At 42.8% G+C, this 15,424-nt stretch overlaps 1 protein-coding gene across 1 annotated transcript in view; it reads left to right on the plus strand.

The window, feature by feature from the left end:
- Positions 1-285: 285 nt before the first annotated feature.
- The window catches only part of LOC112252624 (laminin subunit beta-1), a 34,662-nt gene continuing 19,523 nt past the window's right edge, over positions 286-15,424 (plus strand). Inside the window, exons 1-16 of the mRNA XM_024424043.2 lie at positions 286-726; positions 1,217-1,395; positions 5,375-5,516; positions 8,050-8,123; positions 8,832-9,020; positions 9,809-9,872; positions 10,069-10,277; positions 11,325-11,445; positions 11,633-11,821; positions 12,758-12,934; positions 13,062-13,174; positions 13,558-13,637; positions 14,354-14,489; positions 14,599-14,757; positions 14,860-14,987; positions 15,295-15,415. Coding sequence (XP_024279811.1) covers positions 696-726; positions 1,217-1,395; positions 5,375-5,516; positions 8,050-8,123; positions 8,832-9,020; positions 9,809-9,872; positions 10,069-10,277; positions 11,325-11,445; positions 11,633-11,821; positions 12,758-12,934; positions 13,062-13,174; positions 13,558-13,637; positions 14,354-14,489; positions 14,599-14,757; positions 14,860-14,987; positions 15,295-15,415 — 2,112 coding nt within the window. The 5' untranslated portion in view covers positions 286-695. The remainder of the gene's footprint in view (positions 727-1,216; positions 1,396-5,374; positions 5,517-8,049; positions 8,124-8,831; positions 9,021-9,808; positions 9,873-10,068; positions 10,278-11,324; positions 11,446-11,632; positions 11,822-12,757; positions 12,935-13,061; positions 13,175-13,557; positions 13,638-14,353; positions 14,490-14,598; positions 14,758-14,859; positions 14,988-15,294; positions 15,416-15,424) is intronic.

Below are 15,424 nucleotides of genomic sequence, written 5' to 3' on the forward strand. Positions count from 1 at the left end.
GTTCAAGGCTCTCTTTGCCTTATTTCCCTCCAGTACAGTAAATTAGTAGCATGGCTTCAGTACCTAGATGTACCCTCTGGTTTACCTGTGCCTAGGGACATAGGGTAGCTTCCTGCCTTGGTGGAGAAACGTCCTTTGTTGTAGATGAGTAGGTATAGATGGGGGTTCGTATCTAAGAGAGGACCATTTCACAATCCCATAAGGTGTGTGTGTGTGTGTGTGTGTGTGTGTGTGTGTGTGTGTGTGTGTGTGTGTGTGTGTGTGTGTGTGTGTGTGTGTGTGTGTGTGTGTGTGTGTGTGTGTGTGTGTGTGTGTGTGTGTTTTGAAAGCTCTCTCAATGTGTGCAGAGTAAGATGCTGTCAGCATGATCCTTTCTGCTCCAAATAATCCGCCACATTTGAGATAACCCGCAGCTAGGCCTAATGATTTAACTCCTATGTAATTCGTAGTTAAACATATTTTACAAGTTGATGAGCACTTGGAGCTTGGTGGTTTTTACTTTATTGACTGAACTGGAATTATTGAATAGGGGGAGGGCTAGTTACTGTGCGCATGCTTGAGGAGAGGGGAAGAAAAAAACTCGGTTTGTTCAGTGGCGACAAGAAAAAAGGTGAGGCGCAAAACTATACTATAAGGAACCACACACAGTCCCACTGAGAGGACCCGCAACAGAGGAGGTGGAAATATCAACAAAAATGTTTATATTTCAAATTGCGACCATGCTATGTAAGTTAAATTATTTTCAAATGTTTTCTTAAGAACGCATGGCCAACATTGAGTCAACTGAAAGAGCATAATAACGTTGCAAGTAATTCATAAAATACTGTATATTCCTATAAGGACAGTAGTTCTTATAAGGTTTGACTAGTAAACGCGTCATAATTTGATTAAACGTTATTGTGGAGTGGTTTGGCTTTTTTGTTTTACTGTGAACCGTCTTGTTCTTGTTTTCAACTCCGCACGAGACATTTAAAGAACTTAGCGCATGTGACATTAATATAGGCTAAATCAAAGGTTCATAGGCTTGTGTTTTCAACGACAAAAACGGTTTTATTATGTAGGCCTAGCATAGGGACACCATTCTGAGCACTTTAAGAGAGTGGGCTAATGTAGCCTATTCCTATACTTTCATTAGAGATATTTGATAATAAAACAACACTCAAACAACCCTGCCTGAGTAAATTCCATTGTTCAAATCTGCCTCCTCTTTGCATAGCCGCAGGGACGTGCGTCCTTGCCCAGGTAGGCATACCCGAGTTCAGCGATGTATGCACGGAGGGGAGCTGCTACCCGGCTACCGGAGACCTTCTCATTGGCAGAGCACACCAGCTCTCCTCCAACTCCACATGTGGCCTCCACCGGCCCGAGCCGTTCTGTATCGTCAGTCATTTACAGGTAAATGTGTCTGGCACAATAAAGAAGGCATTTGAACAACGGTCCAATATGTTATTATAGGCCTATAAAAGTAATTAACTCTGGGCTTTTAATCATACTCATATTGTTATGACAAGTTGACAACAGTTAAAACCTAACACAGTAAGACTCACAGTGGTGCTGTTATCAAAAGGCTCCGTTATTGTTACAGTGGCACCAGCGCGTTATGTAAAGTTAGCCTGGCTAGTAGCTACCATATTCATCATAAGCAAGCTCTCTGATTTGTGGTGTCCACTCGGGCAGCAGTTGGGAGTCTCTCATTCATGCCTGTAGTAGGGATGGAGATAAGCAGTGGTGTAGTGGTGCCTGGAGAAGTGGGTATACTCATAAGCAGTGGTGCCTGGAGAAGTGGGTAATCTTGCCAACATTTCCCAGGAAGGCCATGTGGAATGTTTTTAATGAGAAACAGTGGCCTACTATTTAAAATAACAAATGATGCTGTCAACTGAGTCAAATTCACAGGTTTCAGATGTATTTTATTGTATTAGATTTTCGCTCTCAGTCGCACTTTTTAACAGAAAAACAACAAATTGGATGTTCTAAATCCACTACAATGCTTAATCCACATCAGGGGACCACTTTTGAGGTCTAGGAGGAATGGTGTAGTTAACCTTTAATTCAAGTGTGCAGGCACCTAGTACTGTTGTTTGGTTAGCGTTTCTGTAGTGCAAGAGATGGAGTTTGCTAAACAAATGGCCACTGGATTGATGCAAATAATCATTATATAATTCTGCCAGGTTACTTTGTAGGCTACTTTGTAGCTAGTTAACATTTAATTGAGAAGATTTTTGGCAAAGCCTTTCCATCTACCAGAAGACGGTTAGGCCTATCATTAGCGTCTCTATATTTTTCCTGTTCTTTGATTGTTCGAAACCTGGACATTTTAGTTCATATTATGAGGCATTTCTTACCTTGCTTCAAAGTAGCCTAGATCCCACCATAGAAACACTATATGCCTTCTCCCGTTCTATTGGTTTTAAAATGAACTGTCTTTCATTGTCTAGCAGCCAAAGGCATCATCCTAGTCATATTAGCAACCCATTATAGTTGTTGCATCTTTAGATCGCTCTTCTTTCTACATTTCTAACAGATATTTCCGTCTCGGTGCATGGAACCGCTCGCATGTGTTGTATGCATTTTAGAACAGGCCTACCGCCGTGTACACATTGCTGTGCATAAAACGTGAAAAATGTGGCCATGGATCTGTTACTTATTTTAAGGTTGAATAAATACTGTTACATTAGTTTGTAAGAGAGCCTTCACGCAACCAAATATCAACATTTAAAGGAGAGGAATCTAATGCTTGAATAGTTAAATCTGAGCCTCTGCCTTATATTTAATAACTTATATTTTTGGTTGAGATGAATACATGAATCCAACATATCAGTTATTAATTTGTAGACATACTGGTATTAAAGCCAAACTGGCACAGTGGCTCAGATAGAACTACTCAAGCAGAAGAAATCCTACATGTTCTTCAAATGTTGATATTTGGTTGCGTTGACAACCAAACACAATTCGATTTCCAGTTTGTTTACAAATGTATTATTGATATGTTAAATGAATAGGACCAAATCAAACCTTAAATGCGCTTTTAAATAAAGTTGGATTTGATTTAGTCATATTATTTAACTTACATTTTTGGTTGCGATGGAGACATGAATCCAACATATTAATTATTAACTTGAAGATTACATTTTAAATCAACCAAAGCTTGAAAACCAGGGGAGGCAGCCTAGTGGTTAGAGCGTTGGGCTAGTAACTGAAAGGTTGCTGGATCTAATCCCTGAGCTGACGAACCCCTGAACAAGGCAGTTAACTCTCCGTTCCCCGGTAGGCCATCATTGTAAATAAAAATGTGTTCTTAACGGACTTGCCTACTTAAATAAAGGTTAAATTGAAATAGGCCTATATGTATTGTCTATTTTTATTTGAACCCCTTGGTTGAATTGAAACAATAGCTGTTGATGACTTTGCAAATGCTATATAGGCCTAAATAGATGATATGTCACTTATAAAGTATTATAAAGCATGGTTACATTTCATTTACTCTGTTAAAGGATCCGCCACTTTTTAAAATTTTTCGCCTAAAATTACATACCGAAATCTAACTGCCTGTAACTCAGTCCCTGAAGCAAGGATATGCATATTCCTGGTACCATTTGAAAGGAAATACTTTGAAGTTTGTGGAAATGTGAAAGGAATGTAGGAGAACATAACACATTAGATCTGGTAAAAGATAATACGAAGAAAAACAAACCGTGCGTTTGTATTTTATATGTACCATCTTCTTTGAAATACAAGAGAAAGGCCATAATCTATTATTACAGTTCAGGTGCAACTTAGTGTATGTGCAACATTTAGACTGATCCAATGAACCATTGCATTTCTGTTCAAAATGTTGTATCAAGACTGCCCAAATGTGCATAATTTGTTTATTAATAACTTTTCATGTTCAAACTGTGCACACTCCTCAAACAATATCATGGTATTATTTCACTGTAATAGCTACTGTAAATTGGACAGTGCAGTTGTATTAACAAGAATTTAAGCTATATATATATATCAGATATGTCTATGTCCTGGGAAATGTTCTTGTTACCTACAACCTCATGCTAATCGCATTAGCCTACGTTATCTTAACTGTCCCTCGGAAGGGACACCGATCCCAAATAAGTTTTTAAACCTACCCTTTGGAATGACTTCGATAGCAACAGGAAATCTATTTACTTATTAAGAGATATGGATAATAAATTCATTCTAAAAATGGAAACGCTCTTGCCGTGGTCAATTTGGCATTCAGATGTTATAATAATCACCTTAAGGTTTACAGTCAATCCTTTGTCTGTTGGGGGTGGAATATATCAATGGTGTATATTCAAAATAATCCTTGTGCTTTTATTTTCAATGCTTCCTTTCAGATATGTTTTCTTTAAACTCCTGCTTTCTCAATGTGAGCGTAGGAGTGGGAGAGATGTTTGGGAGTCGCACAACCCTCTGAGTTGTCTAGACCACTTCCTGCCTCAGTCACACAATCACTCTAGCAGCATTATTGAGGTTCCGACCAACAAAAGAGTTTTGGAACGTTTTCAACGACTTGAAAGTGGCTGTGCTTTTTGTTCTCCCTTACATAAAAAAGACAGACCATACCTTGTTTGAGAAATCATCCTATTTTATCAGCTTTGTAGTTCTAAACCCGCATCGGTCTGTATTATATCCTCCTATATCCAATGTACTACTTGAGAATACTTTCATGACGTGCATCTGTTTAAAGTATGGTATGTCCTGAGCATGCTAACATTTTAAGATTGAAATCTAATCCAATACAATTTTTTATAATGTGTGTGACCACTGAAGCAGAGAGAAACCAGATTGTGATCCAACAGGATCCTAGAGAAGGTGGAGGTTCCATGTCTTATCAAACACATCTATATGTAGTGGAATTTAAATTCTAGTGTGTGCCTGTGGGCTCAATGTTTCATGGTCCTGATGTATAGATGCTTTAGAATATTGTAAAGTTGTTTCTTCTCAAATAAAGTGGTAAAAAGACGTTGGAAGGATATCTAGATGGTGCTGAATTTGTACCCTTAAAAGTGTGTGTATACATTCGCAAGCACACACACACACAACCACCACACACACTGTGTGTCTTCTGAACATCTGGTGGCCAAATGAAGCGTACATTGTCAGCAGCCTCAGATAAGCATTCGCTGATGAGGCCAGGGCAAGATAGGCTCCTATTTTTAAAGTTGTTAAGGGCCTATTTGGCGCAATCACTAATTTCAGCATCCATATCTACTCTTGATAAAATAACTCATTTTCATTCACTTCTGTATGAATGGGCTTTGTTCCTTATCTGTCCCCGATTGGGAGAAATCCACTTGGCATCACTGGCAGTCTCATCTCTCTCTCTTTCTCCCAACCCCCACGGTCTCTTCAGGATGAGAAGAAATGCTTTTTGTGTGACTCCACCGACGTCTACGTCAAAAGCGTGGTGAACACCACCACCGGCCACCGGGTGGAGAACGTCGTGACCACATTCGCCCCCAACCGCTTGAAAACCTGGTGGCAGTCAGAGAATGGTGAGTTCTCGTGGGGGGGGCTAGCAGGCAGAGGGGTTCAATTAATGGTGACTCTCTCACTCCCGCCTCTTGGCATATTTTCACCCTCCAATCCCTTAGCTTTAATCAATGTGAGGGAAGACTTCTAAGAGAAAGCAGTAATGGCTGCCCTGTCATAAACTTTGGAATAACAGGATGAACCCTTTGGGAATGATTAGCTAGGTGGCTGTTGGGATGACACACTGTGTACACTGTGTAATGGATGCTCGTAATGAAGTTCTCACTTCTTACTAGGCTTGGGCGGTATACCGTATATACATTACAGTTTAAACAATTTTTTGTTGCAGTTTTTCAATACATTTCAATATTTGTGGCTACCTATTTAAATAAATACCTGCTGTCAACTTGTGCAGTACGTTAGGAGATCATGCAGATCACATTGATCAGTTCACCTGTCACATTATTTTACATTATGAAGCTCACCGTATTTCCCCAGAACAGTTGAACGAGTCACGTGTTTGTTTGTAAATTGCACAATGGGAGAAGGCAGGAGCAGGTGAGTCCAGCTGACAGGGGTGGTGTTTTATATTGAAGGTCAACCGTGTTTTTTTTGTTGCTTCAATAGAGTGATCAGGGGCATGCAAGTATAGTTTTCCTTCACAGAGAATACATTAGTGCAACACATTAGGCAGAAAATAGCTTAATTTTCATCAGATGACAACAGAACTGCAATGCTATTTGGCTGGCAGCCACACAATTAAATGAGCTAACAATGAAAAAGCAAGGTATTTTTTGCAAAAACAATGCATGGCTAACATATTTAAAATGTTTATCAAAGAAGGAACATAGAAAGATATTTCTCATGTGTTTTATATTTTTTTCTGCTTGAAAAGCTCGTAATTCTGCATTAACGCGACCCCTAAGTTTCACATGCTAGTTATCTAAGTACGTGGCTGAACTAATAAGGGGACCGGGCATCATATAGTGTTAGCTTTCTGCCGTGTTTGAGAAGTCAAAGCCCTTCGGATGAGGTATCTCTACTGCCGCTGCTGTCTTGATGTCCTTGCGTTATTTCTCCTCTCCGTTCTCGGCTCGCCTGCCTCTTCTCTGAGCACTTGGCCTTTAATGATTACTCAGAGGCCACGAGCATTGAAATCATCCACAACTTTTAATGGGCAGTGCGTTCAAAAAGGTAATTTCCCTATATTTGACATATATTTCCACGGCTATGAGGTTGAAATAATAGAGTGACATTTAGAGAATTAGGATAATACCAGGCGATATCAGTTAATAGACCAATAACTAATAACAAAGAGAGACGGTTACACATCCCTCCCATTAGGCTCCTCCAATTAGGTCCCTCACTCAGACGACTCCCATACAGTTCTTACAAAATTCTTGCTTGAGAAATTGCTTTTTGCTAAAAAAAAAAAAAAGAAGCTTTTTGTTACTTTTTGAACATTTTCATTGAAAACAATCACAGGAAGGTAATTGTGACCCAGAAATGATTTGATATTGAAATAAAAACGGCTGCTTTGGACCTTTTTTTTTAAAAAAGAAGAAGAATTTTGATATCCCAAGTACACCTTGCCTTGAACGAGTTAACTCCCAAAATAGGGCTGCAAGGATATTGGATCCAGAAAGTCATCTGATAGGACTTTGGGGAGGTTTTGGTGGAGGAATATAGAGGCCAACTCCACCGATGGGGATTGGAAAAGAGGCAGGGAATTTTCATTCATAATCCAGACATTACCGTACTAGATCCGCTCCGACACTGGCAGTGTATGACCCAGACCAAAACACAACCTCTTACGTACATAAGCACAGAAAAGGTTTCCCCCAAACCCTCTGTAAAACTGACACTCAACAATCGTTGCTAGAAAGCGTATTATTACTTCTTAGTTGCCTTATGTTGTTGTAATGCAAACATGATTTATAGTCCGTTGGAATACGTGGTGGCTTGTTGTTGCCCTTGTTGCTCTTTTTGCTACTCATTAAACATAGCCGCTTGACATTAGTTTTACCAAAGAAATGGGGACATTTGGAACAGCTATGTTGTTATTTGCTGTTTAACTGCCCAGTGGTTATGCTTAAAACCCACCGCGTCATTTTGTGGCAAAGAAGATGGATGTCAGGAATCAGAAGGGCAGCCGTGAGATTGATATCATAGAATGGAACCAACCATGATTAGACTATGGAAGGGAGAGAGTCGAAGAGTTAATGCAAGTGTTCCGGTCCAGAGGAAGCACTGGGAAGAGTGGATAAGTGCCGTGTAGTGTTAAGCATTCCAGATTGTGTTTTGCTTGGCTCAAGTGGAACCCTGTAAACTCATTTTTTGGTTTTCCTTTCTCCTTCCTCTCTCCATCCGTTTCACCCTCTCTGACTTCATAACTTTTTGTAATTCTATCCTTCACTTGCCTTTTGACCCTTTCTCTTTCCTGGCCCCTCTATCTCTCCCTCCCCTTTTCCATTTTTGGCCACCTCTTTTTTTAAATGTCGCTCTCTCCTTTTCCTCTCGGTCTCTTTTCCCCCCTCTTCCTCTTTTTCTCCGCAGGTCTTGAGAAAGTGACCATCCAGCTGAACTTGGAGGCGGAGTTTCATTTCACCCACCTCATCATGACCTTCAAGGTAACCAATGGAGGTGCTGGGTCAGAGGGCTCGCTGTGGGGGAGCATGGGTAATGTGTAAGGGGATGCTGGCTGGCCTGTCTACTCAGGAGATTAGCACAAGACTTGGTCTGGGAGGTCTCCCCCCCCCCTCCCCCCACACACACACACACATATCCCCCAGCTGTGTGTGAGCCCGAGGAATGTGGAACAGACCTCCTTCCCGTCCGGGATTGTTCGCTCCACACAGATCTAGCCTGTATAACATTACTCACAATTGCAGCCTATTTATGCTGTGTGAAAGCACTTTTGAAATACAGCCAATATTGAACTCAACTGTGTCATCAATCCTGTGTGACAAATACACAAGTTCCAGTTATGGATGAATGTACTGTAACAGACATTCCCAATGGCTAGCAGCTTCTCATAAGAAGGATGTAAAGTAAAATGCCAGAATATGTCCCCTGTTGTTCACAGATCTTTCAACATCAACATGTCCACATAGTATGACTCAACTTTCATTGTAATTATGGTATTGTAGTATATCATTTTATTAGATAGTTCACACCTGTATTCTCTCATGGCGCGTCATATTTGATAACAGCGAATTATGTTAGTTTAGAAAAAGTTTGCCATTTTCCAGATGTACTCCTGGTCAAATTGCTGGTCGTAACCTCAGTGTGAAGGTATATCATCAAAGTGCACAAGTATGGTTTCTTCTCCACGACAGACCTTCCGGCCTGCTGCTATGGTGATCGAGCGCTCGGCTGACTTTGGGAAGAACTGGCAGGTGTACCGCTACTTTGCATACGACTGCGCGGCGGCATACCCTGCCATATCACCGGGGCCCATGCAGAAAGTGGATGACATCATCTGCGATTCGCATTACTCCGACATAGAGCCGTCGACAGAGGGAGAGGTGTGTGTTCCGAATTACTGAGTTTTGAGAGAGTCTAAATTCTATCAATGATAGGTTTATACACTGAGTTTACAAAACATTAAGAACACCTGCTCTTTCATTGACATAGACTGACCCGGTGACTCCAGGTGAAAGTGACAGGTAGCCTAGCGGTTAAGAGCTTTGGGCCAGTAACTGGAACGTCGCTAGTTCGAGTCCCTGAGCCGACTAGGTGAAAAATCTGTCTGTGGAATTGAGCAAGGCACTTAACCATAATTGCTCCTGTAAGTTGCCCTGGATAAGAGCATCTGCTGAATCACTCAAATGTAAATGTTATTGACGTTACACGTTAGATCCACTTCAATCAGTGTGGATGACGGTTGAAGAGACAGGTTAAAGAAGGATTATAAAAGTGCCTTTGAAAGGGGGTATGGTAGTAGGTGCCAGGCGCACCGGTTTGTGTCAAGAACTGCAACGCTTCTGGATTGTTCACGCTCAACATTTTCCCGCGTGTATCAAGAATGGTCCACCAACCAAAGGACATCCAACCAACTTGACACAACTGCGGGAAGCATTGGAGTCAACATGGGCCAGCATCCCTGTGGAACACTTTCGACACCTTATGAGGCCCATGCCCCGGCGCATTGAGGCTGTTCTGATGAGGGTGGGGCACAACTCAATAATAGGAAGTAGTTCTTAATGTTTTGTACACTCAGTGTATGTCAAGTCATTTGTTGGAGCTAAGTAATAACCAATCACATACACAACACAATGAAAGTCAAGTGTAATCGCAGTGACTGTCTCTGTAGGTCATCTTCCGAGTTTTGGATCCAGCTTTCCGTATTGAAGACCCCTACAGCCCCAGAATCCAAAGTAAGTTCCAGTGACGACACGTGTACTTAATGGTTTATATCTGTTCTTTTGATCCTTCCCATTTTCTGGGGGGAAAATACCAGCTATGTGTTGCCTGTTAGCCAACTAGAACTGCAAAACACAATTATTACGCATAATGACCTCAGGGCTAACAATCTACAAGCTAACGGCTAACACATGTCTCTGAACGATTCAGACATGTTGAAGATCACCAACCTGAGGGTGAAGTTCACCAAGCTGCACACCCTGGGAGACAACCTGCTGGACTCCCGCATGGAGATCAAGGAGAAGTACTACTACGCCATCTACGACATGGTGGTCCGGGGTAACTGCTTCTGCTACGGACACGCCTCCGAGTGCGCCCCCGTCGACGGGGCTGGGGCTGGGGATGGAGTGGAGGGCATGGTGAGTTCTCCCTGATAAGGTTGTTGTAGTTTTCATCAGGTCTCCTTATGTGTGGACGTTTGTGCACTTTGTGTGTGTGTGTGTGTGTTACCGTTTAAGAACAATTGTGTTTGTGTTGGTGAGAGCGTGTGGGTCGACATCTGCGTGCGCTTGGGAGACTGTGTGTTTGTGGACAGCATGGGTCTTGTGTGTGTACGTGTTTGTCTGTGTGTGTATGCTCTGGAGAGAAAAAGGCAAACAATGCAGTTCCTGTTTAGTCTCTGCTACGGCCTGTCTATCTGTCTGTCTGCGGAAAGGCTACTCTGCCTTTTGGTCACTTTTATTATACAGTCTATTCACCAGGAAAGAGGAAATGATCCCTATTCACTCTCCTCTTCCTCTCAGTCATTTTGCAGTGTTTTTCAAATGGATTCCCTCACATTAAAATGTCTTAAAAACAAAACTAGATACAGTAACACCTTGCCTGAGGAGGCCTAACATAAAAGCTACGTAACCCTGCCATAAGAGTGGCATAGTGGCTGTTATAGCGACACCAAACTTGGCACGTATCTGCTATTATCTTGAAGGTTTTATAACCGGATCTGAGTCAGTCTGTCTGTCAACGTATTGTCCTTTGTCTGCAGACCAGATGAGAGCTAGCCAACACTGTAAACATGTCCTGCTGCCATCTGGAAGGGGAATACGTGGATAGAGCTGGAGGAAAAACAATATCTCCAGCAACTGCTCCTTTTGTCTGTAGTTTCCCCTTGCTTTTGCACTGATATCTCAGCTGTAATGGACCATAATGGCCAAGGGAAGCTGTTTCAAATACCACTGTTCCACCAGAGGCCTGGGTCTCTGCACAGTAGTTGATAGGTCCCTGAACTATACTATTAAACCCTGAATATGGCCTGTGAAATCATTTTAAGGTCGATGTCAATAGATCGTTTGTGTTCGTAGTTTATGCACATGGATAAGATATGAAGTAATAGCATATTCACTGCTTTTAAGTGCTTAGTAAATGTCTAATTCAGTTGCTCGCCTCCATTTCTGAATGATATTCCTAAGGTGCATGGCCACTGTATGTGCAACCACAACACCATGGGGCTAAACTGTGAGAAGTGTCAGGACTTCTACCACGAGCTGCCCTGGAGACCAGCCAAGGGACGCAACACCAATGCCTGTAAAAGTATGCCACTTTACCCTAACATATCTTTTTTTTACTAGAGGGAAATATTATAGCTTGTGGTCCCCTTATAATTGATCGCTTGTGATGACAGGCTGCAGTGTCTGCTCAGTCAGTTAACAACCGTCCAACTAGCTTTTCTATGAACACTGTGAATCAACGTTGTCTGCTTGCCTTCGTCTCTCTGCAGAGTGTAACTGTAACCAGCACTCAGGCTCGTGTCACTTCGACATGGCAGTTTACGTCTCTACGGGTAATGTGAGCGGCGGTGTGTGTGACGAGTGCCAGCACAACACCATGGGTCACAACTGTGAACAGTGCAAGCCTTTCTACTACCAGCACCCAGAGAGGGACATCCGCGACCCCAGCATCTGTGAACGTAGGTCGAGCCTCCAACTCCAACCCCCTCTACGGCTCCCCTCCCCTCCACACCCCACCATCCAAACCCAGCCTTCACCTCTCTACCTCCAGCCATCCTTGTTACATTCTCCCCCGTTACTCCTCCACCTCTTGAACCTCTGTTTCTTCACCTCTGCCTCCATCCTTGTACGCTTCTCCGCCACTTTGCTCCACCCCCCCCCCACTCCCCCTCATCTCATCCGTGACTCTGTCTGTCTCTCTTTAGAAAATATAGATGTTTCACATTTTCCCTTCCTCCCGCCTGGATCTGCGATCTGGATCTTTGATCCTGCCTCTGTGACCTGGATCTGAGCGAGAACACCTGGGCTTTGAGGCTATGTCAGCCAAAGCAGTGTGGTCTTTTAATTCCAAACCACTGTATGGTGTAGAAGAGACCCCTCTCATGTGTCACCTCCCACCCTTTCATGGCTCTCTGGGTAGGCCGCTGGAGATGCATTACTGGCCTCAGCCTAGCATCTAGGGAGAACCTCATCGCAGTCTGCGTTGATGTGTGAATAATGGGCTTGTTAGGGTTTTCACATTTGTCTCCAATGTTTGGAGTCCTGGTGTATGTGTGGTGTGTGAGAGAACTTCCATTATTCTTTTGTAAGGCTTTTTTTTCCTACCCTTTTGTTTTAAGTTTGGTCATTTTGTTAGCCCGTAGATAGCTACAGTTACGCACACAAATCATTGATGCAGATGTTCAAATAACCTTCAGAAGTTACAGTATATTCCCTTCATCAAGAGGAAAATATCAAATACCTCACATTGATATTGACCTCGACCATTTCTTTTTTTCGGCCCGTTAGCTTGTCACCATTGCAGCGTTTCTACTCTACTAGTTCCATGCACAATACCCCATTTTACATCATAATTCCTAACTCAAATGTTCCTGATGATTCCCATCTCTCCATAGCATGTAACTGTGATCCGGTGGGCTCACTGAACGGCGGGATCTGTGACAGGATGACTGATGTGTCATCTGGACTGATCACTGGCCAGTGTCGCTGCAAACCCAATGTGGAGGGAGAGCGCTGTGACCAGTGCCAGCAGGCCCACTATGGCCTGGGTGACCATCCTCTGGGCTGCCTGGGTAAAGACACACACACACACACATTCACGCACACGTCTCAGGTTTTTTCCAAGTCCTTGCATAGGCTTTTTCAAGCTGTGTATTTCAGCATTTTATTGGAATAACTACTCTTTGTTGTTTTTCCCAGCCTGCACCTGTAATACCCTGGGGACAGTTCCTGGAGGGAGTCCGTGTCATACAGACTCAGGAGATTGTTTCTGCAAAAGCCTGGTCACAGGGAGAGACTGTGACCAGTGTATGGTAAGGAACCCTATTATGATTTACTTACTTTGTACACAACACTTTGTACTCAAAGTCAACTGTGCAAACTGAGAGACCAGAAAGTTAGCCCTGACACTATGTGAGAGTCAGTTGACTTACGATTACCAATGGCCACTAAACGCTTCACTAGCCAGCTAGTTACACATCTGCTACATATGTTCTGTAAGTGTTTTTTGGTGGCTTGGTTTAGTCGTCACCAGGGCTGTAAATCTTGTGAAGAGACTGGTACATCCGTCCACAGCTTGGAAACAGCTTTTGCAGTGAAACATAGTGGGAGGTCGTTAACAACGTGTCATTAAAGGAGTGTTTTTAACAGTGTGTGTGTGTGTGTGTGTGTGTGTGTGTGTGTGTGTAACCTACAGCCTCAGCACTGGGGGCTCAGCAATGATATGGATGGCTGCAGACCATGTGACTGTGACCTGGGTGGAGCCCTCAATAACGAGTGAGTTCAAAGTTCACATCTCTAATTCTCTTATCTAAATGCCTGTCTGTTACCCAATTTACTTTACAAATTCTTCATACTTTCTTCTTTTGATCAGTGGTGTAAAGTACTTATGTAAAAATACTTTAGAGTACTACTTAAGTCGTTTTTTGGGTTATCTGTGCTTTACTTTACTATTTATATTTTGGAAAACTTTTACTTCGCTACATTTCTAATGAAAATTGTGTACTTTTTACTCCATACATTTTCCCTGACACACAAAAGTACTAGTTACATTTTGAATGCTTAGCAGGACAGGAAAATGGTCCACTACACACACTTATCAAGAGAACATCCCTTGTCATCCCTACTGCTTCTGATCTGGTGGACTGAGTGTTGGAATGTGCCCTGACTATCCGTTAAAAAGAAACTATAGAAAATGGTGCCGTCTGATTTGCTTACTTTTGATACTTAAGTATATTTTAACAATTAAATGTACTTTTGATACTTAAGTGTATTGAAAACCAAATACTTTTAGACTTTTACTAGTATTAAGTAGTATTTTACTGGGTGACTTTCACTTTTACTTGAGTCATTTTCTATTAAGGTATCTTTACTTTTACTCAAGTATGACAATGTATACTTTTTCCACCACTGCTTTTGATACAGCCACAAAAGTCTTAAAATACCTTGATGTTGAAACTTTTAATCTCGGTCATCTCTCTCTCTGACTCCAGCTGTTCTCAGGAGACTGGCCAGTGTGCGTGTAGAGAACACATGTTTGGCCGGCGCTGTGACCAGGTGGAGTCAGGCTTCTATTTCATTGCCCTGGACCACTACACCTACGAGGCCGAGGACGCCAAGTTTGGACCTGTGAGTTACCTACCTCATCACGTGATCATGGTCGATTCATGTCCACTACGCCTACTCACCTTTTGTCTTTCTCACCCTCTATTTTTCCCTCCCTCTCTTCTTCCTCCAGGGTTTGACAGTAGTGCAGAGACCTCGCCCGCAGGACCGTAGCCCCACCTGGACAGGGATAGGTTTTGTCAACGTTCCCGAGGGGGCCTACCTGGAGTTCTCCATTGACAACATCCCCCACTCCATGGAGTACGACGTCCTCATCCGCTATGAGCCTCAGGTCAGCCTCAGCACATATCACATATGACCCTCCACATTCATGGGGTCATGTCCCTACCCTTGTTTACCTGTTTATGTCTATGTACCTGTTGTGTTGGCGTAGTTACCAGACCAGTGGGAGGAGGTGTTGATGACAGTGATGCGGCCCAGTTTGATTTCAGCAGACAGTCGCTGTGCCAACACCATGCCCGATGACGACAACCAGATGATATCCCTTCATCCCGGTTCACGGTAAACACACACCTCCTCCTCTGTCTGTGTATGTGTTGGTGGAAGGGGGGACTGGTGGGTGACTGGTCAAATCAAATCAAATGGTATTGGTCACATACACATGGTTAGCAGATGGTATTGCGAGTGTAGCGAAAATGCTTGTGAGAGTGAGTGATGGCCTCTGTCTGTGTACTAGATATACTCTGTGTATGCACCTTGGAGGTTCCCCTGGATCACACTGGGAACACAGATTTAGTGTGTGTGTCATAGGAGTGTTTGAAAAAGTGTGTTTTATTTTCTGAAATCTGTCTTTTTCTTGTCTCCTCAGATACATGGTGCTCCCCAGACCAGTGTGTTTCGAGGCAGGGATGAACTATACTGTTCGTCTGAGCCTGCCCCTCTACTCTGCACTCAGTGACGTCCAGTCCCCATATACACTTATCGACTCGGTTAGTTCC

Source organism: Oncorhynchus tshawytscha, linkage group LG06, assembly GCF_018296145.1.
Source record: "Oncorhynchus tshawytscha isolate Ot180627B linkage group LG06, Otsh_v2.0, whole genome shotgun sequence".
NCBI classification, from domain to species: Eukaryota; Metazoa; Chordata; class Actinopteri; order Salmoniformes; family Salmonidae; genus Oncorhynchus; species Oncorhynchus tshawytscha.